At 39.1% G+C, this 25,000-nt stretch overlaps 1 protein-coding gene across 1 annotated transcript in view; it reads right to left on the bottom strand.

The window, feature by feature from the left end:
* slc30a6 (solute carrier family 30 member 6) overlaps positions 1-25,000 on the bottom strand; it is a 71,181-nt gene that overhangs the window by 5,161 nt on the left and 41,020 nt on the right. Inside the window, exons 6-12 of the mRNA XM_062059421.1 lie at positions 23,159-23,224; positions 17,970-18,050; positions 14,860-14,895; positions 12,173-12,267; positions 7,351-7,399; positions 3,641-3,760; positions 3,453-3,555 (exon numbers count right to left, since the gene is read on the bottom strand). Coding sequence (XP_061915405.1) covers positions 3,453-3,555; positions 3,641-3,760; positions 7,351-7,399; positions 12,173-12,267; positions 14,860-14,895; positions 17,970-18,050; positions 23,159-23,224 — 550 coding nt within the window. The remainder of the gene's footprint in view (positions 1-3,452; positions 3,556-3,640; positions 3,761-7,350; positions 7,400-12,172; positions 12,268-14,859; positions 14,896-17,969; positions 18,051-23,158; positions 23,225-25,000) is intronic.

Below are 25,000 nucleotides of genomic sequence, written 5' to 3' on the forward strand. Positions count from 1 at the left end.
TAAGTAAATATGTCACTAAGTAAGGATGTAAATATGTCACTACATAGGCAGGTGTATAAGTAAATATGTCACTAAGTCATGATGTAAATATGTCACTACATAGGCAGGTATATAAGTAAATATGTCACTACATAGGCAGGTATATAAGTAAATATGTCACTAAGTAATGATGTAAATATGTCACTACATAGGCTGGTATATAAGTAAATATGTCACTAAGTCATGATGTAAATATGACACTACATAGGCAGGTATATAAGTAAATATGTCACTAAGTAATGATGTAAATATGACACTACATAGGCAGGTATATAAGTAAATATGTCACTAAGTCATGATGTAAATATGTCACTACATAGGCAGGTATATAAGTAAATATGTCACCAAGTCATGATGTAAATATGTCACTACATAGACAGGTATATAAGTAAATATGTCACCAAGTCATGATGTAAATATGTCACTACATAGGCAGGTATATAAGTAAATATGTCACCAAGTCATGATGTAAATATGACACTACATAGGCAGGTATATAAGTAAATATGTCACTAAGTCATGATGTAAATATGTCACTACATAGGCAGGTATATAAGTAAATATGTCACCAAGTCATGATGTAAATATGTCACTACATAGGCAGGTATATAAGTAAATATGTCACTAAGTCATGATGTAAATATGACACTACATAGGCAGGTATATAAGTAAATATGTCATCAAGTCATGATGTAAATATGTCACTACATAGGCAGGTATATAAGTAAATATGTCACAAAGTCATGATGTAAATATGTCACTACATAGGCAGGTATATAAGTAAATATGTCACTAAGTCATGATGTAAACATGTCACTACATAGGCAGGTATATAAGTAAATATGTCACCAAGTCATGATGTAAATATGTCACTACATAGGCAGGTATATAAGTAAATATGTCAGTAAGTCATGATGTAAATATGACACTACATAGGCAGGTATATAAGTAAATATGTCACCAAGTCATGATGTAAATATGTCACTACATAGGCAGGTATATAAGTAAATATGTCACTAAGTCATGATGTAAATATGACACTACATAGGCAGGTATATAAGTAAATATGTCATCAAGTCATGATGTAAATATGTCACTACATAGGCAGGTATATAAGTAAATATGTCACTAAGTCATGATGTAAATATGTCACTACATAGGCAGGTATATAAGTAAATATGTCACTATGTAGGCAGGTATATAAGTAAATATGTCACTACGTAGGCAGGTATATGAGTAAATATGTCACCAAGTCATGATGTAAATATGTCACTATGTAGGCAGGTATATACAGTCGTGGTCAAAAGTTTACATACACTTGTAAAGAACATAATGTCATGGCTGTCTTGAGTTTCCAATCATTTCTACAACTCTTATTTTTTTGTGATAGAGTGATTGGAGCACATACTTGTTGGTCACAAAAAACATTCATGAAGTTTGGTTCTTTTATGAGTTTATTATGGGTCTACTGAAAATGTGAGCAAATGTGCTGGGTCAAAAGTATACGTACAGCAATGTTAATATTTGCTTACATGTCCCTTGGCAAGTTTCACTGCAATAAGGCGCTTTTGGTAGCCATCCACAAGCTTCTGGTCGAATTTTTGACCACTCCTCTTGACAAAATTGATGCAGTTCAGCTAAATTTGTTGGTTTTCTGACATGGACTTGTTTCTTCAGCATTGTCCACATGTTTAAGTCAGGACTTTGGGAAGGCCATTCTAAAACCTTAATTCTAGCCTGATTTAGCCATTCTTTTACCACTTTTGACGTGTGTTTGGGGTCATTGTCCTGTTGGCACACCCAACTGCGCGCAAGACCCAACCTCCGGGCTGATGATTTCAGGTTGTCCTGAAGAATTTGGAGGTAATCCTCCTTTTTCATTGTTCCATCGGCAGCAAAACAGGCCCAAAGCATAATACTACCACCACCATTATTGACGGTAGGCATGGTGTTCCTGGGATTAATCCCATAGGGCTGATGAATGGATGGTCAGCCTGAGAGCTGCGGCCTACCATCATGACCTCGCACTTTTTTCCCTCTGTTGCTAGATATCTCAGGATGTACGTTGTAATATGTATGTATATGTGCTTTGCTATGGAGGTTTTTTCCCACTCCAGACTGGGCCCCCTTAGGAGCCCAGTCTGGATTGTATTTTTTTACTCATCCTTCCCCAGGGTTTTACCTTTTTCCCATCTTTTACAGGGCGCCTTGTGGCGACCCATCAGCGTTCATGTTCTGTAACCCTGTACACTGTTTTGTCTAATCTTGAACGGGTTTGTGCTGAAAACAAAGTTTCGTTGTACTTGTGCAATGACAATAAAGACCTATCTATCCATCTATCTATCTATCTATCTATCTATCTATCTATCTATCTATCTATCTATCTATCTATCTATCTATCTATCTAAAGGCCTCACCTTTTCTCCTCCAAACATATTGCTGTGCTAAATTTTTGTTTCATCTGACCACAGAACTTTCCTCCAGAAGGTCTTATCTTTGTCAATAAGATCAGCAGCAAACTTTAGACCAGCCTTAAGGTGTGGCTTCTGGAGCAAGGGCTTCCTTCTTGCATGGTAGCCTCTCAGTCCATGGCGATGCAAAACATGCTTGACTGTGGACACGGACACCTGTGTTCCAGCAGCTTCCAAATTAATTGCAGACCTGCTTTTTGGTGGTTCTCGGTTGACTCTTGATCATCCTGACCAATTTTCTCTCAGCAGCAGGTGATATATTGCGTTTTCTTCCTGATCATGGCACTGACAAAACTGTGCCATGTACTTTATACTTACAATTATCTGCACAGTTGCTCTTGGGACCTTAAGCTGCTTTAAAATGGCTCCAAAGTGACTTTCTTGACTTGTTCCAAGTCAATAATTCGTTTTTTCAGACCTGTGCCGAGTTCCTTTGACTTTCCCATTGTCGCGTTTGTAACCGAGTCTAATGACGGCATCACACGAGCCCTATTTAAATGGGCTCAGAAAAGTCAACAGGTGTCGTCAATCGTAATCACTCACATGAAGTTAAGAGGCCATGACATGAAGCTAATTTGATTTGATTGTAACTTTTCTACATCACCAAAATTGATCATGTATGTTGCTGTACGTATACTTTTGACCCAGCAGATTTGGTCACATTTTCAGTAGACCCATAATAAATTCATAAAAGAACCAAACTTCATGAATGTTTTGGGTGACCAACAAGTTTGTGCTCCAATCACTCTATCACAAAAAAATAAGAGTTGTAGAAATGATTGGAAACTCAGCCATGACATTATGTTCTTTACAAGTGTATGTAAACGTTTGACCACGACTGTATAGCTTAGTAAGCAGGTAAGTAAGTAAATGACTAAGTGTTTAAATATATAAGTAAGTTAGCAGGTAAATGGATGAGTACAACAAGTATAAAGGTGTTACCTGCAGCAGCACCTTCCCGCTGTAGACGCTCATGGGATACATGGTGCCAAAAGTCATGAGCGCGATGGCGACCGCTGAGGCCGTGTCCACCGCGTTGAAGTTACTACACACAACACACACTCATCAACCTTCTGCCATCAAAACATGCAGGGTTTCCATGGCAACACAAAGGCAGAGGGATGCCTTACTTGATCTCGATGAGCATGTAGGTGACGCAGAGCGACAGCGCCCCCGCCAGGTTGATGAGGACAAAGGGATTCATGCGCGGCAGCAGCACACTGCTGAGACCTGGAATGACGCCGCACAGACTGCACAAACACACACACACACACACACATAGGGTCACAGGGTCACTAGTAATTAGTGGAAAATACCTAAACACAATGAAGATGATCATGTGCCGACTATCAATAATAATATTAGGTTATCATAAATAAGTGCACAAAGATACCATGTGAGTTTTACATCCTGATATGATGTCATAGTAAACACACTTTTATGTAACCCAGCCACACACAGGGGAGGTGACGGGGGGGTCAGACAGTACGACACAGACAGTCTCACACACACGCACACGCACGTGCAGACTTTGGTTGTTAGTGAGCTGCTACTTAATGACCTTCACCTCACACAAGTCCCATTATGATAACCTTTTGACCTCTTGAGTCCCTGCAGCGCAATGAACAATACTCGCACATACACACACGTACGTACATACACATACACATACACGCGCACACAGAGTAAAAAGTAGGCTGGAGTGTCCTGTTGACTTGGCGTCTCAGCCAATCACAGCTCACTTGTGCTGCACCAACTGGATTGCTCACCCTGTGTGTGTGTGTGTGTGTGTGTGTGTGTGTGTGTGTGTGTGTGTGTGTGTGTGTGTGTGTGTGTGTGTGTGTGTGTGTGTGTGTGTGTGTGTGCGTGTGTGTGTGTATCATAGTGCACCCACGGGGGCTTACACAGCGAGAGGTAACATTACGACATGGCGCGTCTGCGCGTTAGGTCTGCAACATGAGATAAGACACGATGAAGAATGTGTTGAGGAAGAAAAAAACTTTGATATTGTCAGCCAATCAGGACCATTGCTGTCACTGACATGTTCACTAATAAACATGTCATTCACAAACAAGTCATTATTAAACATGTCACTCTGAACATGTCATTAATAAACATGTCACTCATGAACATGTCATTAATAAACATGTCACTCATGAACATGTCATTAATAAACATGTCAATACTAAACATGTCACTACTAAACACATCACTCATTAACATGTCATTACTAAACATGTCATTTATAAACTTGTCACTCATGAACATGTCATTCATAAACACATCATTAATAAACATGTATTTACTAAACATGTCATTAATAATTATGTCATTACTAAAGATGTCATTAATAAACATTACTAAACATGTCATTAATAATCATGTTATTACTAAAGATGTCACTCATGAACATGTCATTAATAAACATGTCATTACTAAACATGTCACTCATGAACATGTCATTACTAAACATGTCATTACTAAACGTGTCATTCATGAACATGTCATTACTAAACATGTCATTCATAAACGTGTTATTCATGAACATGTCATTACTAAACATGTAATTACTAAACGTGTCATTCATGAACATGTCATTACTAAACATGTCATTCATAAACGTGTCATTCATGAACATGTCATTACTAAATATGTCATTACTAAACGTGTCATTCATGAACATGTCATTACTAAACATGTCATTCATAAACGTGTCATTCATGAACATGTCATTACTAAACATGTCACTCATGAACATGTCAATCATGAACATGTCATTACTAAACATGTCACTCATGAACATGTCATTAATAAACATGTCATTACTAAACATTTCACTCATGAACATGTCATTAATAAACATGTCATTCATGAACATGTCATTACTAAACCTGTCCCTCATGAACATGTCATTAATAAAACATGAAATACATAAACATGTCATTACTAAACATGTCATTCATAAACATGTCATTACTAAACATGTCAATCATAAACATGCTATTCATGAATATGTCATTCATGAACATGTCATTAATAAACATTTTATTACTAAACATGTCATTCATGAACATGTCATTACTAAACATGTCACTCATGAACATGTAATTCATAAACATGTCATTACTAATCATGTCACTCATGAACATGTCATTACTTAACATGTCATTCATAAACATGTCATTACTAAACATGTCAATCATAAACATGTTATTCATGAATATGTCATTCATGAACATGTCATTACTAAACATTTCACTCATGAACATGTCATTAATAAACATTTTATTACTAAACATGTCATTCATGAACATGTCATTACTAAACATGTCACTCATGAACATGTCATTCATAAACATGTCATTACTAATCATGTCACTCATGAACATGTCATTACTTAACATGTCATTACTTAACATGTCATTACTAAACATGTCATTACTAAACATGTCACTCATGAACATGTAATTCATAAACATGTCATTACTAATCATGTCACTCATGAACATGTCATTACTTAACATGTCATTCATAAACATGTCAATCATAAACATGTTATTCATTAATATGTCATTCATGAACATGTCATTACTAAACATTTCATTCATGAACATGTCATTAATAAACATTTTATTACTAAACATGTCATTCATGAACATGTCATTACTAAACATGTCACTCATGTTCATTCATAAACATGTCATTACTAATCATGTCACTCGTGAACATGTCATTACTTAACATGTCATTATTAAACATGTCATTACTAAACATGTCACTCATGAACATGTCATTCATAAACATGTCATTACTAATCATGTCACTCATGAACATGTCATTACTTAACATGTCAGTCATAAACATATCATTACTAAACATGTCAATCATAAACATGTTATTCATGAATATGTCATTCATGAACATGTCCTTACTAAACATTTCACTCATGAACATGTCATTAATAAACATTTTATTACTAAACATGTCATTCATGAAGATGTCATTACTAAACATGTCACTCATGAACATGTCATTCATAAACATGTCATTACTAATCATGTCACTCATGAACATGTCATTACTTAACATGTCATTCATAAACATGTCATTACTAAACAAGTCATTCATAAATATGTCATTCACGAATGACATTCATGAACATGTCATTACTAAACATTTTACTCATGAACATGTCATTAATAAACATTTTACTCATGAACATGTCATTAATAAACATTTTATTACTAAACATGTCATTTATGAACATGTCATTACTAAAAATGTCACTCATTAACATGTCATTCATAAACATGTCATTACTAATCATGTGACTCATGAACATGTCATTACTAAACATGTAATTCATAAACATGTCATTACTAAACATGTCAATCATAAACATGTCATTCATAAACATGTCATTCATAAACATGTTAATGAATGTCATTAAATGGCACATTCAGTTGCGACATGTTCACCAACAACACGTTTACTAATTACACGCTCAGTAAAGACATGTTCACCACTGTCATGTTCACCACTGACATGTTAACTAATTACATTTACTGCTGAAGTGTTCATTAATGACATGCCCACTAGTGACATGTTGACTAATGACATGTTGACCAGAGACATAATTTGTCCAGTGTGTGATGCCAACAGAGACCTTTCAGGTATCATGTGTGTTGAACTTTGCCCCTTGAACTCAAGTGATGGAAGACAGTCTTTTAAGAAAAGATGATCCTCCACAGTGAAGTTAGTTAATAAGTTAGTTAGTGAGTTAATCATATTAGTGCAGGTGAAGACTTCCTGATGATGATGACGATGATGAGATATTTACCTTCTGCTCATATCTGCTACGTGTTCCTGAAGCCAACTGCTGCTGGCCGCTGTAAAACACACAAAACATTCCCAAATGATGACACTGATGATGGTGTGTGTGTGAATTATAGTGATGTAAAGTGAATTCTATTTATATAGCGCTTTTCTCTGGAGACTCAAAGCGCTTTACATAGTGAAACTCATTATCTACATCTTTAAGATACATTTAAACCAGTGGCACTGGGAGCAGGTGGGTAAAAGTGTCTTGCCCAAGGACACAACGGCAGTGACGAGGATGGCGGACGCGGGATCGAACCTGGAGCACTCAAATTGCTGGCCAGGCCACTCTACCAGCCGAGCGTTCATAAAACACATGCAGCGACACTGAAACGATGCGTTATTATGCGTGCTGTGGCGCCATCTTTTGGACACGCTCACTGCAGGTGCTGCTGGGTGAACGTCGAAAATATTTTCTTCTGTTTAGTGCTTTCAGTTGAAAGAAGCGCCGCTGGCTGTCCATAGCGTTTCTACTCGTAGGGATTCTTCCTCCATCACTCCAAGCAACGTTTGTACGTTTTACAATGTAACTAAAATGATAAATGGGTTATACTTGTATAGCGCTTTTCTACCTTCAAGGTACTCAAAGCGCTTTGACAGTATTTCCACATTCACCCATTCACACACACATTCACACACTGATGGCGGGAGCTGCCATGCAAGGCGCTAACCAGCAGCCATCAGGAGCAAGGGTGAAGTGTCTTGCCCAAGGACACAACGGACGTGACTAGGATGGTAGAAGGTGGGGATTGAACCCCAGTAACCAGCAACCTTCCGATTGCTGGCACAGCCACTCTACCAACTTCGCCACGCCAATTCTTACTACTAAAGCGTCCCGTGTGTGATGTCTGTAGGAGGGTTTTCATGCACATTTGTACGTGCTATCGTAATGTAATCAAGCATGCCTCGTTAGCATTAGCTAACATGCTAACACGTGTAGGAGTGTCTGCGTTAGTATTATTAATAGAGATGTCCGATAATGGCTTTTTTGCCGATATCCGATATTGTCCAACTCTTAATTACCGATTCCGATATCAACCGATACCGATATGTACAGTCGTGAAATTAACACATTATTATGCCTAATTTTGTTGTGATGCCCCCCGCTGGATGCATTAAACAATGTAACAAGGTTTTGCAAAATAAATCAACTCAAGTTATGGAAAAAAATGCCAACATGGCACTGCCATATTTATTATTGAAGTCACAAAGTGCGTTATTTTTTTTTAACATGCCTCAAAACAGCAGCTTGGAATTTGGGACATGAGGTTTAGGTGGGCGGGGTTGGGGATGGCGGGGTTTAGGGGGTGTATATTGTAGCGTCCCGGAAGAGTTAGTGCTGCAAGGCGTTCTGGGTATTTGTTCTGTTGTGTTTATGTTGTGTTACGGTGCGGATATTCTCCCGAAATGTGTTTGTCATTCTTGTTTGGTGTGGGTTCACAGTGTGGCGCATATTTTTAACAGTGTTAAAGTTGTTTATACGGCCACCCTCAGTGTGACCTGTATGGCTGTTGACCAAGTATGCGTTGCATTCACTTGTGTGTGTGAAAAGCCGTAGATATTATGTGACTGGGCCGGCACGCAAAGGCAGTGCCTTTAAGGTTTATTGGCGCTCTGTACTTCTCCCTACGTCCGTGTACACAGCGGCGTTTTGAAAAAGTCTTAAATTTTACTTTTTGAAACCGATACCGATAATTTTGAAACCGATACCAATAATTTCCGATATTACATCTTAAAGCATTTATCGGCCGATAATACCGGCAGTCCGATATTATCGGACATCCCTAATTATTAACTTACAATGGCATGCTTTTTGTATTGTTTCAGTTTCACAAATTCCTCAGTAAATTCAGCAAAACGTCACCGTGGAGTTATTGAGTCTGTTCAGCCGATTGGAGAGCAAGCTTGCGCAGCTAGTGGGCCCATGACCATGACTTCTGTTTTGTTTGAACGGCCGTTTTACTGCCATGTTTGGAAACAATTAAGGTATGTAAATAAATATTTATGTGTAAATAACTAATTTCACAATTTATATATCTGCGAATTATAGTCCGGTGCGGCTAATATATGGAAATATTTTCTTCTTCTAAAATTTAGTGGGTGCAGCTTGTATACCGGTGCAATCTACAGTCCGGAAAATCCGATCATCTTTCAAATAAAAGTGTATAAAAGTTAGCAGACAGGAGTGAAAAGATCAGCCAGCGCGCTTTAAAAAAATCATTAGTGGTGCTACGGGGAGGCTGAGTCGCCGCTCCTTTAATCTTTGACGACGCTAGGAGTCCCGCAGGCTCAGCGTCAGGTCACGCTGCCATCACGTCCCATCCTGCTCACAGTGTGTGTGTGTGTGTGTGTGTGTGTGTGTGTGTCCTCGCTCTGTTTGTTTTGCTGCTGTGAGTAAGCAAAAACAAACATTTTAATGGACTGACTTATTTATGATGTGTGTGAATGAGGAGAGCGCACCATCGGCGTGTGTCGGCACGTCCCTCTGCTCGCCCCCCCCCCCCCATCCCCCATGCCACACACCACTACAACCCCAGCCCCCGACCCCCACCGGCGACCGCCGCCCCCCCCGGCACAAAACATCTCCACTGTCTGGAACATTGTTGCATAACACACTTTTAGTCTCGCTCCATCAGAGAGAGCGCAAGAGAGAGAGAGGGAGAGAGAGTGTGTGTATGTGTGTGTGCAATGAGTGAGAGATAATGTGTGTTTCAGCAAAGTTAAGTGCATGTGTGTGTGTGTTTGTGTAGTGTCATGCCCCTCCCATCCAAAAATGTCAGATGTTAAGTGATGTTGAGACTGCTCACAACGCAGTAGACAGCTGAGACACACACACACACACACACACACACACACACACACACACACACACACACACACACACACACACACACACACTGACCTCATTCATTGGTACAGTGTTTGTAGTGAGGAAGGAGAAATGTGGATCAGAGGAAGAATGGAAGGTAAAGGAAAGGTAAGAGGAAGGAGGAGAAGGACACATTGCTTCAATCAAGATGATGGTCTTCAATGGAGGCACAGAAGGAAGGAAGGAAAGAGGGACTGAGGAGAAGGAGATAAGGTAGTAGGAAAGGAGCCAAATCACCTCTTCAAGTATCAGTAAAGTGTAAAAACAAGTTGACTTTGTATCTTAATTGTGTTTCATTGTGTCCATTAAACCATATCAATTGTATTTACAATCCACAAAGTATGTGAAAATACCTTTGTGGAGGGGGGGCGTGGCCTGCGGGCCTGCCGCGGAACGGGGTGTGCAAGGACCGGCCTCGAAGACAGCAACAGGTGAGAAGAGCCTTGTTATCTAATCACCTGTCGCCTTTATTAGCAGCAGCCGGGACGAAACCCGGGGGGTGGGGGGGAGTTGGAGCCCGAGAAAGACACACGGACTGAGACACGCTGGACCGAAAAGTCCCAAAATATATTGCTGTAAAGCAATCCCTGCATAAAAATAAAAGACTGTTACCTCAGACTGCCGGGCTCACAAGAAGAATCTTTGTGTCAGGAAAACCCACAGGAGGGCAACCTCTCCAACCGTCTATCACAAAATGCCATTTTGAATATTCCACTCTGCACACCTTCTGTAATTTCCGTACATTCTACGTCACTGTAGGAACACTTGTGCACTCTGATCATATTATTAGAGCAGTCATACTGGAAATATGCTACCATTGTAAAGAGACGTGCTGTTTATTATTCACAATACGTATATAAGACAAGAACACATATGCTTTTATTTTGTTATGCATTCTAAATTGTAAATACAATATCTAACAATTGAGTTAACAGATGGAGGGTCCACTTATTATACTCCCTAAAAAGCGCCAACAATACTCCATTTACATGTCGTGACCTGAAAATGAGTGATATTGTTATCATAAGTGCTAACGCAGACGGACTATATTAGCGCCGCATTGATAGCAGTGAGCTAATTCTAGCTTACGTTGCTATTGTTGACACACTGTAAGGCAGTGGCTGCTTCTGCTTGGTCTCAAACTTGCTAAAAGTACATTCTAAATTAAAATTCATGCATCTCTCACCTGCTAGTTGATAAAGTGGGCCGACAGGCTGCTCCACTTTCACATCCCCCAAGACGCCAAAAAGATGCTAGTCGCGGCAGCTTTTTTTTTAACGCTTCGTAAGAAATGCAATTGAATCTTCATCCAAACGGAATTATGTGAGCGTCCCGTCAGTCGGCATCCCAGCGAGAGTGGAAATATTACAGTGAGTGTTTGTTTTATTATGGTTAGTTTGTATGTTTAGCACCTAGCAATGACGCTAATGCTATAGCGTCACATAATACCTAGACTCAGCTTCTAAAACTTATTGCTCATCCTCTTTGTGCTCGGGCTCAAAAATATAAGGTTCTGGATCATACATTTTCCCAAAGTAATCGTTGTTGGCTTTCACCAAGTCTGCTTGATTAGCATTGTTGTTGATGGGGAAGGGATCTGTGGTTCCTTCTACGTCACTGGCTTCCTCATTATCTTTCAAAATGGCTCAGGAATCTCCGTGAGATTGAAACTATTTTGATAATATTTATTTATTCGCAACCTTTGGTGTCATAAATCAGAGAGATATGACAATGGCTTCATTGTTTTTCCACTCTACTGGTACTTTAAAGAGGAGGGTCTAACCTTTGACTCAAGGGTGACATGACAATTGACTATGATAATCCAATAGAACAAAAGCAAAATTGTTGTGCCACCCCTGAGAGAGTGAGGATTATCACACACACACACACACACGCACACACACGCGTGTGGTACCTTGGGACACGCAGACGAAGGGTTTGTTGCGCACTGACATGAGAGTGAGCAGGTTGAAGAAGAGCGCCACAAACGTGCCCACCAGCAGGCGACCTCTGCAGACAAAACAACAACAAGATGACGTTTAGGCTCCTCCTCCATCAAAGATCCTCCATTGAGGGGAACTTCCACTCAGTCAATCATTCCAACCCTCCTCACACCTAAAGTCTGCTTCTTAGTTTTCATGAACGTCTGGAGGTGTTGAAATTGCCATGTAAAATCACTAATACTAACTAATAGCATGTTCATTGCATATTCAACGTAAATTAGCATCCAGCTAGCGCATTTTGAAACGTGTTCCCGATTAGCCTGTTCACCTGTGGGATGCTCCAAATAAGTGTTTGATGAGCATTCCTCAACTTTCTCAGTCTTTTTTGCCACTTGTCCCAGCTTTTTTGAAACATGTTGCAGGCATCAAATTCCAAATGAGCTAATATTTGCAAAAAATAACGTTTTCCAGTTCGAACATTAAATATCTTGTCTTTGCAGTCTATTCAATTCAATATAAGTTCAAAAGGATTAGCAAATCATTGTATTCTGTTTTTATTTACCATTTACACAACCACTGGTTTTGGGGTTTGTACTTGTTACTGCAGTATTATTCTACGTATTATCCTAGTTGTTACTACAGTATTATCCTACGTATTACTACAGTATTATCACAGTTGTTACTACAGTATTATCCTAGTTGTTACTACAGTATTATCCTATGTATTACTACAGTATTATCACAGTTGTTACTACAGTATTATCCTAGTTGTTACTACAGTATTATCCTACGTATTACTACAGTATTATCACAGTTGTTACTACAGTATTATCCTAGTTGTTACTACAGTATTATCCTATGTATTACTACAGTATTATCACAGTTGTTACTACAGTATTATCCTAGTTGTTACTACAGTATTATCCTACGTATTACTACAGTATTATCACAGTTGTTACTACAGTATTATCCTAGTTGTTACTACAGTATTATCCTATGTATTACTACAGTATTATCACAGTTGTTACTACAGTATTATCCTAGTTGTTACTACAGTATTATCCTACGTATTACTACAGGATTATCATAGTTGTTACTACAGTATTATCCTAGTTGTTACTACAGTATTATCCTACGTATTACTACAGTATTATCATAGTTGTTACTACAGTATTATCATAGTTGTTACTACAGTATTATCCTAGTTGTTACTACAGTATTATCCTACGTATTACTACAGTATTATCATAGCTGTTACTACAGTATTATACTAATTGTTACTACAGTATTATTCTACGTATTACTACAGTATTATCCTAGTTGTTACTACACTATTATCATACCTGTTACTGCAGTGTTATCCTACAAATTACTACAGTATTATCCTACCAATTACTACAGTACTTTCCTAGTTGTTACTACACTATTATCATACCTGTTACTACAGTATTATCCTACTTGTTACTACAGTATTATCCTACGTATTACTACAGTGTTATCCTACGTATTACTACAGTATTATCGTACATATTACTACAGTATTATCCTACGTATTACTACAGTATTATCCTACGTATTACTACAGTATTATCCTACATATTACTACAGTATTATCCTACGTATTACTACAGTATTATCCTACGTATTACTACAGTATTATCCTACATATTACTACAGTATTATCCTACGTATTACTACAGTATTATGCTACGTATTACTACAGTATTGTTGCAATAAACTCACCATAACACAGAATCAGTGGAACACCTGTCCTTGTCTACCTGCAACTTAACGTAGTAGCACACAATGATGTAGGAGGCTCCATCAAGTGCGAGAGTGCGACGCACGGGCGGAAGTGGGGGTTCTTTCAAAATAAGATACCCGGAAGACAAATGGATGTCATTGAAACCAATTTGTGTGTGAACCTGTCAGCCTGCAGGGGCTGAGGACCACATTGTTTGTATTCTTCATGAGCGACCGTCACCACAAGTCTTGGTGTCGTGTAGCGAAGCCCCAACACGGACAACTTGGCGCCGAATTGTGTGTGTGCGGTGGAGAGCGGCTCGGTTGTCGTTGTTGGAGTGCGGTTTGCGGCTCTCCCCACAATAAGAGGGATTAGTGAGGGCTTTGGGCAGATGAAACCGGGCGAGCCTTAAACCTGTCTCCTGTGACGAGATTACACCCCCCACTGCCCGCCGCCCTCCCCGGGTGGACGCCATGAGAGACGGACAGGTGTCGGGCCGCAGACACATACCTTCTCCCTCGCTGCTTGTCGCTAATCTCTTCTGATTGGTGTGTGTGTGTGTGTGTCCAGTCAGTGGCTCAGTGTCGGGCGGCCCTTTGCCTCCCGCTGATTGTTTGGACCAATGTTTGGGCTCCTAAATGGATTGTCCCGCGTGATTAGTGGAGCCAAGTGGGCAGTTTTATCAGTCGTCCTCACGTACACAATTGTTGCAACTCTTTAATCCTTCACTCTCTTTTAACTCCCTTTTTTCCCCTGTTAAGTCTGCCGACTTAGCGTTTCTTCAACCTCGTCTGATGAGAACAACAAATAAACTTGTGCGATGTGGGATTGGTCGCATCCCTGGAGAGCTTTGCTTTTGTCAACAGCTGCCAGTGTGTGTGTCACAATGAAAGGGAATGTGTCACAAATACTCACGTATGGACCTCAGGCTGCTCCATGAAGCGCTCCACGCTGAAACACACACACACAGTCAACAACGTGTAGATTGTAGCAAGGCAACTTCAAACAGTAACACAACATTGCCCATTAACATTGATTATTAGACTAACTAGACTAGACTATATTAGTAGTCAAGCAGGTCGATAAGCGATATTCATTTGCCGTAAAAGTTATTTAAAGGTGAATATTTTGTGTCAGTAAACATCTGGAAAAGGCTTAAAGTAGTTTTTTTAACATATTTTTTTAGGAAAGGTGGGACCAGTAGTGACATATTGTTGAATGTTGTGTTTAATTTAGCAGCAAACACCTTTATTAGGCGTGTAAGAGGAGCATCAACATTTTATTTAAAAATAAAATTGGTCCAAACTAAAGATGTCCGATAATTTCGGCCGATAAATGCTTTAAAATGTAATATCGGAAATTATCGGTATAGGTTCCAACCTCCCGATTTTCCCGGGAGACTCCTGAATTTCAGTGCCCCTCCCGAAAATCTCCCGGGGCAACCATTCTCCCGATTTCCCCCCGGACAACATTATTGGGGGCGTGCCTTAAAGGCACTGCCTTTAGCGTCCTCTACAACCTGTCGTCACGTCCGCTTTTCCTCCATACAAACAGCTTGCCGGACCAGTCACATAATATATGCGGCTTTTACACACACATATGTACTTGGTCAACTGCCATACAGGTCCCACTGAGGGTGACCGTATAAACAACTTTAACACTGTTACAAATATGCGCCACACTGTGAACCCACACCAAACAAGAATGACAAACACATATCGGGAGAACATCCGCACCGTAACACAACAGAACAAATACCCAGAACCCCTTGCAGCACTAACTCTTACGGGACGCTACAATATACCCCCCCCTCCCCCCCGCCGCCTCAACCTCCTCATGCTCTCTCAGGGAGAGCATGTCCCAAATTCCAAGCTGCTGTTTTGAGGCATGTTAAAAAAATAATACACTTTGTGACTTCAATAATAAATATGGCAGTGCCATGTTGGCACTTTTTTTCCATAACTTGAGTTGATTTATTTTGGAAAACCTTGTTACATTGTTTAATGCATCCAGCGGGGCATCACAACAAAATTAAGCATAATAATGTGTTAATTCCACGACTGTATATATCGGTATCGGTTGATATCGGAATCGATAGTTAAGAGTTGGACAATATCGGAATATCAGATATCCGCAAAAAAGCCATTATCCGACATCTCTATTTGGGTAGAATTTTTGTAAACAAAACCAGTTTTGGAATATAGAAATTGGTCATAAGTGTTTATCTATTTTATGGAGGAATGTAGTTCATCATAGAACTGGCAGCCAATGTTATTAAAAAAAAGTACCGTAAAGATTTTGTATCGAGAATCGATTCTGAATCGAATCGTTACACCCAAGAATTGAATCGAATCGTGTGATGCCCACAGATTCACAGACCTAATATTTTATGTTTATATATTGTATTGGCTGATATCGTTATGCTATAAAAATATGATACAATATTGGTCAAAATACCAAATATCGGTGCCAATAATCGGTCAATCTTTTTTTCCAAAAGTTCACTTTAAAGTTGTATGTTTCTTTTTGTTATAGTGTCAAACAGGTGTGTGTGTGTGTGTGTGTGTGTGTGTGTGTGTGTGTGTGTGTGTGTGTGTGTGTGTGTGTGTGTGTGTGTGTGTGTGTGTGTGTGTGTGTGTGTGTGTGTGTGTGTGTGTGTGTGTGAGAGAGAGAAAGAATTGGAGTGATTGAGACATGTGAGGTGAATATAAGGAGACAAGGTGAGAACCAACAGGAAATACACTAACACCAATGCACACTGACACCACACACACACTCACACACAAACAAACAAACACACACACACACACACGCACACACACAAACAGACTCATTTACGACACAAATGGCCGCTCCATCTGCCCTTAAATGTTTCAGAGACAACTTGAGCGCGTAAAGCACAAAGAGTTTGTTTCCGGAAACTCAATCGGGGAAGTAGTTGGCAAGTGAAAACTATACTGTCCAAAATACACTTGGAGTATGTGTAGCTAAAGTACTGTGTGTATATTGTACTGCAATTGAAAAATACTTTGTAATGTTGTCATTTAATGTACATTTTAATTAATATTCATATATTTTATATATTAATTCATATTTGAATTGGTGTAATTGTGCTTTCAATATTTAATTATTTAAATGTTGAATGAATTTGTACAAGTAATAAGTGTAATATACTGTATGTACAAGTAGTAAATATAATATACTGTATGTACAAGTAGTAAATATAATATACTGTATGTACAAGTAATAAGTGTAATATACTGTATGTACAAGTAATCAGTGTAATATACTGTATGTACAAGTAATAAATGTAATATACTGTATGTACAAGTAATAAGTATAAAGTGAAGTGTCAAGTGAAGTGACGTCGCAGGAACCTCTTGGTGATGGCTTAAATCTTTTTTTTAAATACTGTTCTTAAGAGTTTATTAATCCACTCCACCCCATTTAAAATATGATTTCATGATGGCTTTTATATTTGCCTCTAAACCTTTCAAAATAAGCCTAAACCTCCACAGAGTCAGGTAAATAAACAGCAGTCTAATGGGGCTTAGACCTGTAAGTGCCTCTAGGTCAAATGATTGCATTCCACCTATAATGACATTTTGACGTGGCGCACTTTATTTTGAAAAGTACCAAAATAAAGGTGTGGGGATAAGCCTCATGCAATGGTGGAAGTTTGGAGGTGTATTGTCTGGAAGCTGTGGTTAAGTTGTAGTAAACACCAGCTTGTTGGAGTGAGGATGGGGTCCAATTGTTCTGTCGTGTGTGCGTGTGTGTGTGTGTGTATGTGTGTGTGTGTGTGTTGGTGCACCCTGTGTGAGGGCAATAATGGAGGCAGACAGTTGGAGATATGTTTTGTTTTGTTGTGGAAATAGTCTTTGTTGCTGCCAGCCACGCTAGGAAATAATTGTAATTTTAATGAAGGAAGACAGAGTGACATGTGATGCTTTTCAACTTCAAACCATCTCTTCATGTGTGTGTGTGTGTGTATGTGTGTGTGTGTGTAGACATACTGTACACACCTCTCCTTCAGGATGAACAAGGCTCCCAGCTGGATCAGAACAGTGGAGGCAAAAACGGCCAGAACCTCCAGTCTGTCAAACCTGGACAAAAGTGGGACACGCGGTCAAACGTGGGACCAGACTCCGCCCACTGAACTTCTGCTAGCGTTCTATGAACACACACACACACACACACACACACACACACACACACATAGCTGGTAACTGTTGGCGACCCTGTGACCTCTCCGTCCATCTGTTGTCTCACTTGGCCGAACTCTGAACCCGACAACCTGCTCGTGACGGAACTCAACCACTGCCATAGTCAGAACTAGTTGGTAACGGGACATCTTCAGAGCCTTCGACGCTTGAAAGGTGACGGACAGGAAGTGTGCATGCGGTCACGCGTCTGCTCGGCAAACAAAATACAGACGAGCTAGCGATAGTGCCAAGGAGAGGCCGGAGCTTGAAAACCTTGTCCCGCGGTTCAAGTGTCCTGCTTGTGATTATGTAAACAAAGACACGTGAGGCGAAAGCAGCGTGTCGCTAATGTTCAGTGAAGATTGACAAGAGCTACGAGATGTTTTACTACGGATAAAAATCCATCTGGTAACTCTTACTTTTCTGCTACGCCGCTCCCAGTCTGTGGAACGCTCTCCCTGACCACCTGAGGGCACCACAGACTGTGGATGCTTTTAAAAACGTCTTAAAAACCCTTCTTTTTAAAAAAGCCTTTTTTTAGATATATGCATACTAGTTCTAGCTATTTGGCTGTTCTAGTTTTTATTTCAATTTATTTTTTATTATCTTTTTATTTTTATTTTTTAATACACTGTAGCACTTTGAGGTTGTTTACTCAATGTAAAGTGCTTTTTACAAATAAAATCTATTATTATTATTATTATTATCTTACTGTTCCACTTGCCTGCATCCTGGCACAGTACTGACAAGAAACATTGCACACGGCCATCTTTGATGTGTATAATCTTCTTCATTTTAAAAGAGGCTAACCTTAGTGTTATCATGCATTAAATACTATTAATACTTTTGTCTCCTTTTATTACATTGCTATTTTTGCAGAGGTTTTTTTTTTGTTTATTTATTTCTAAACTGTGCAAATAAACAACTAACAAAAAGGCCCGGGCAATAAATTGATTTTATTGATAAATTCGAGTTTTTTGTTGCAGACAATTAAAACAATTTATGAATTATTATAAAATTACTTATTTCCCTAGCGGAGTTTCACACACCTAGCACAACATGGCTAATGCTAACGCAAACGAGACGTTTGTTCCAAAGAAAAGAAAAGTGTTGTCAGTGGTTTGGATTTGCGGCAACAAGTGACTGTACGCTGAAAATTTTCTTTAAAAAAGGAAGCAGCGCAACAAACATTTTTCAGCGTGTGAAACCGAAGCAACCAGTCAGTCGAGTGCGGGAAATACAAGTTTTTACGAGGCCAACAAGAACGCAACAAACAAACAAACTCCCGCTAAAAAGTAGTTTTCTGCGGTGAAATCATTTAGACTTAGACTAGACTAGACTGTGACCTGAAAACTGATGTGTGTACTAAACTCTGATTATGAAGTATCGCTAATAATAATAATAATAACACTAATCGTTTCACATTCATCTTCGTATGCTGCCTTCAACATGTCCACGTGTGTGTGTGTGTTTGTGTGTGTGTGTGTGTGTGTGTGTGTGTGTGTGTGTGTGTGTGTGTGTGTGTGTGTGTGTGTGTGTGTGTGTGTGTGTGTGTGTGTGTGTGTGTGTGTGTGTACATAATCATACAAAGCTTTTACCCAAACAAAGAGCCGATTAACCAACACTTCCCGGTTAATAGGTTGTCCATGATTACACACACACACAGACACGCGCGCAAACACATGCACACACACACACACGCGCGCACGCACAGACACACACAGAGTGACCCGTGTTTGGCCTGATCAGCAGCATGTTGCTGGGTCAAGGGCAGACCCTCCACTGATGACAGCTCGTGTCGTCCATGGACAGAAGAGGTTGTCTTGGCTAAACACGAGCATGTTGCAGTGAGGCGGACATTGGACGTGTGGCGGCGTGAAGAAACGCTGATCGTGTTAAAAAAGTTTCAAAACCAGTAGGTCATCCTTACACGTGAACTGCTTTCTAACGGCATTCACAGTCTTCTGATTGCAGAACAAACAATCATGACATGCTCCTATGGACACACGTGTACACATCAATGTACACACACACACACGCACACACACAAACAGACACACACGCACACACACACACACACACACACACACACACACACACACACACACACACACACACACACACACACACACACACACACACAGGAACTACTGAAGATGAAAAGCAGATTTCTATTTGATCAGCATTCTCCCTCACCTCCAAGTCAGAGTTCAGCTGTAAGCTGCAAACACACACTCTAATGACACAAACACGTTACACCATCACATACACACATTACACTAACACACATGTTTTTACACCAACACATGCACACGCACTTGCAAACATTACACTAACACTTATCAAACAACACACACACACATTAAACCATCGCATACACACGTTACATGGAAACACACACGCACCAATTAAACAACACATACATATTACACTATCACAGACACACATTACACTAACACACACCCATTAAACAACACACACATATTACACTGACACAGACACATTTCACTAACACACACACATTCCACAACACACACACTTTACACCAACACAGACACCCTTTACACTAACACACTATACCAACACAGACACACATTACACTAACACACACACGTTATACCAACACAGACACACATCACACCAACACAGACACATGTTACACTACCACACACACATTACACAAACACACCTTACACTAACACACACACACATTACACCAACACAAACACACATTACACTAACACACACACGTTATACCAACACAGACACACACTACACCAACACAGACACATGTTACACTAACACACACACATTACACAAACACAAACACACTTTACACTAACACACACACATTACACTAACACAGACACACATTACACTAACACACGCACACATTACACCAACACAGACACGCGTTACACTAACACACACACACATTACACAACACACACACTTTACACCAACACACCTTACACCAACACAGACACATATATTACACTAACACGCACACGCATTACAGGAATTAAACCAACACAGACACACAATACATTAACACACACACACACACTTTACACTGATACAGACACACACTACACTAACACGCACACACATTATACCAACACAGACACATATTACAGTAACACAAACACATTACACCAACACACACACACCTTACACTAACACACACACATTACACCAACACAGACACATGTTACACTAACACACACATTACACAAACACAAACACACTTTACACTAACACACACACATTACACTAACACAGACACACATTACACTAACACACACACACATTATACCAACACAGACACATATTACACCAACACACACACATTACAGTAACACAAACACACCTTCCACCAACACCAACACACCTTACACTAACACACACACACATTACACAACACACACACTTTACACCAACACACCTTACACCAACACAGACACACATTTAACACTAACACGCACACACATTACACAAATTAAACCAACACAGACACACATTACATTAACACGCACACACTGTACACTAATACAGACACACATTACACTAACAAACACAAACACATTATACCAACACAGACACATATTACACTAACACACACACATTACACTAACACACACATCTTACACTAACACATTACACCAACAGACACACGTTATACTAACACATAAACATTACACAACACACACACTTTACACCAACACACCTTACACTAACACACACACTTTACACTAACACAGACACACGTATTACACTAACACGCACACACATTACACAAATCAAACCAACACAGACACACATTACACTAACACACACCCGTTATACCAACACAGACACACATTACACCAACACAGACACATGTTACACTAACACACACACATTACACAAACACAAACACACTTTACACTAACACACACACATTACATCAACACACACACATTACACTAACACACACACATTACACAAACACAAACACACTTTACACTAACACACACACATTACACCAACACAGAGACACATTACACTAACACACACACACATTATACCAACACAGACACATATTACACCAACACACACACATTACACTAACAAAAACACACCTTAAACTAACACACACACATTACACCAACACAGACACGCGTTACACTAACACACACACACTTTACACCAACACACCTTACACCAACACAGACACACATTTTACACTAACACGCACACACATTACACAAATTAAACCAACACAGACACACATTACATTAACACACACACACTTTACACCAATACAGACACACATTACACTAACAAACACACACATTATACCAACACAGACACGTATTACACTAACACACACACATTACACCAACACAGACACACGTTACACTAACACACACACATTACACAACACACACACTTTACACCAACACAAATTACACTAACACACACACATTACACAACACACGCACTTTACACCAACACACCTTACACTAACACACACAAATTAAACCAACACACACACACATTACACAACACACACACTTCACACCAACACACCTTACACTAACACACACAAATTAAACCAACACAGACACACATTACATTAACACACACACATTACACATGTTGATTGTGTGTCAAACCAACAATATGATGTGTTGTTGGTGGACTCAGTTAGTTTGTGTTGTTGATTGTGTGTCAAAACAACAACAATATGATGTGTTGTTGGTGGACTCAGTTAGTTTGTGTTGTTGATTGTGTGTCAAAACAACAACAATACAATGTGCTGTTGGTGGACTCAGTTAGTTTGTGTTGTTGATTGTGTGTCAAAACAACAACAAGATGATGTGTTGTTGGCGGACTCAGTTAGTTTGTGTTGTTGATTGTGTGTCAAAACAACAACATGATGATGTGTTGTTGGTGGACTCAGTTAGTTTGTGTTGTTGATTGTGTATCAAAACAACAACAAGATGATGTGTTGTTGGTGGACTCACCCAAAGGAGAAGACCTGGCTGGGCTTCTTCATGCTCACCCAGGAACTGATCAGACATGTGATCAAACTAACAGAAGGACAGAAGAGAACACAAAGGATGATAATGCACCACTTTTGAGGAAGGCTGAAGATTTCTTTATGTTTCCGCGTAGTAACTATGTCTGTATAACTATGTCTGTATAACTAAGTCTGTAAAACTGTGTCTGTATAACTGTCTGTATAACTGTGTCTGTATAACTAGTTCTGTATAACTGTCTGTATAACTAGGTGTGTATAACTAGGTGTGTATAACAGTGTCTGTATAACGGTGTCTATATAACGGTGTCTGTATAACTAGGTCTGTATAACTGTGTCTGTATAACTGTCTGTGTATAACTAGGTGTATATAACTAGGTGTGTATAACTGTGTCTGTATAACTGTCTGTATAACTAGGTGTGTATAACTAGGTGTGTATAACAGTGTCTGTATAACGGTGTCTATATAACGGTGTCTGTATAACTAGGTCTGTATGACTGTCTGTGTATAACTAGGTGTGTATAACTAGGTGTATATAACTAGGTGTGTATAACTAGGTGTGTATAACTGTCTGTATAACTAGGTGTGTATAACTAGGTGTGTATAACTGTATAACTGTGTCTGTATAACTAAGTCTGTAAAACTAAGTCTGTAAAACTGTGTCTGTATAACTGTCTGTATAACTGTGTCTGTATAACTAGGTCTGTATACCTAGGTGTGTATAACTAGGTGTGTATAACTAGGTGTGTATAACTAGGTCTGTATAACTAGGTCTGTATAACTGTCTGTATAACTGTCTGTATAACTATGTGTATATAACTAGGTCTGTATAACTGTGTCTGTATAACTGTCTGTATAACTAGGTGTGTATAACTAGGTCTGTATAACTAGGTGTATATAACTAGGTGTGTATAACTGTGTCTGTATAACTGTCTGTATAACTAGGTGTGTATAACTGTGTCTGTATAACTGTCTGTATAACTAGGTGTGTATAACTAGGTGTATATAACTAGGTGTGTATAACTGTGTCTGTATAACTATCTGTATAACTAGGTGTGTATAACTAGGTGTGTATAACTGTCTGTATAACTAGGTGTGTATAACTAGGTGTGTACAACTGTGTCTGTATAACTGTGTCTGTATACTGTCTGTATAACTAGGTGTGTATAACTAGGTGTATATAACTAGGTGTGTATAACTGTGTCTGTATAACTAGGTGTGTATAACTAGGTGTGTATAACTAGGTGTGTATAACTAGGTGTATATAACTAGGTGTGTATAACTGTGTCTGTATAACTGTCTGTATAACTAGGTGTGTATAACTAGGTGTGTATAACTGTGTCTGTATACTGTCTGTATAACTAGGTGTGTATAACTAGGTGTGTATAACTGTCTGTATAACTAGGTGTGTATAACTAGGTGTGTATAACTGTGTCTGTATAACTGTCTGTATAACTAGGTGTGTATAACTAGGTGTGTATAACTGTGTCTGTATACTGTCTGTATAACTAGGTGTGTATAACTAGGTGTGTATAACTGTCTGTATAACTAGGTGTGTATAACTAGGTGTGTATAACTAGGTGTGTATAACGGTGTCTGTAAAACTAAATCACACTAACGAGTTTGTGTGATTCTCTTGTGGTGAAGAGGAAGGCAGTACATTGCTACCCACTGTGACTCAAATGTAGGACATGGGGGTTATTCTTATCTTATTTATTTTATTTTTTCAATCCATTCATCCATTTTCTACTGCTTGTCCCTTTTTGTTTTTATTTGTATTTTTTGTTATTTTATTTAGTTTTCTCAGTACCTGTATTATGATTCCCC

The sequence above is a fragment of the Entelurus aequoreus genome, linkage group LG09 (genome assembly GCF_033978785.1).
Source record: "Entelurus aequoreus isolate RoL-2023_Sb linkage group LG09, RoL_Eaeq_v1.1, whole genome shotgun sequence".
In the NCBI taxonomy this organism is placed as follows: domain Eukaryota; kingdom Metazoa; phylum Chordata; class Actinopteri; order Syngnathiformes; family Syngnathidae; genus Entelurus; species Entelurus aequoreus.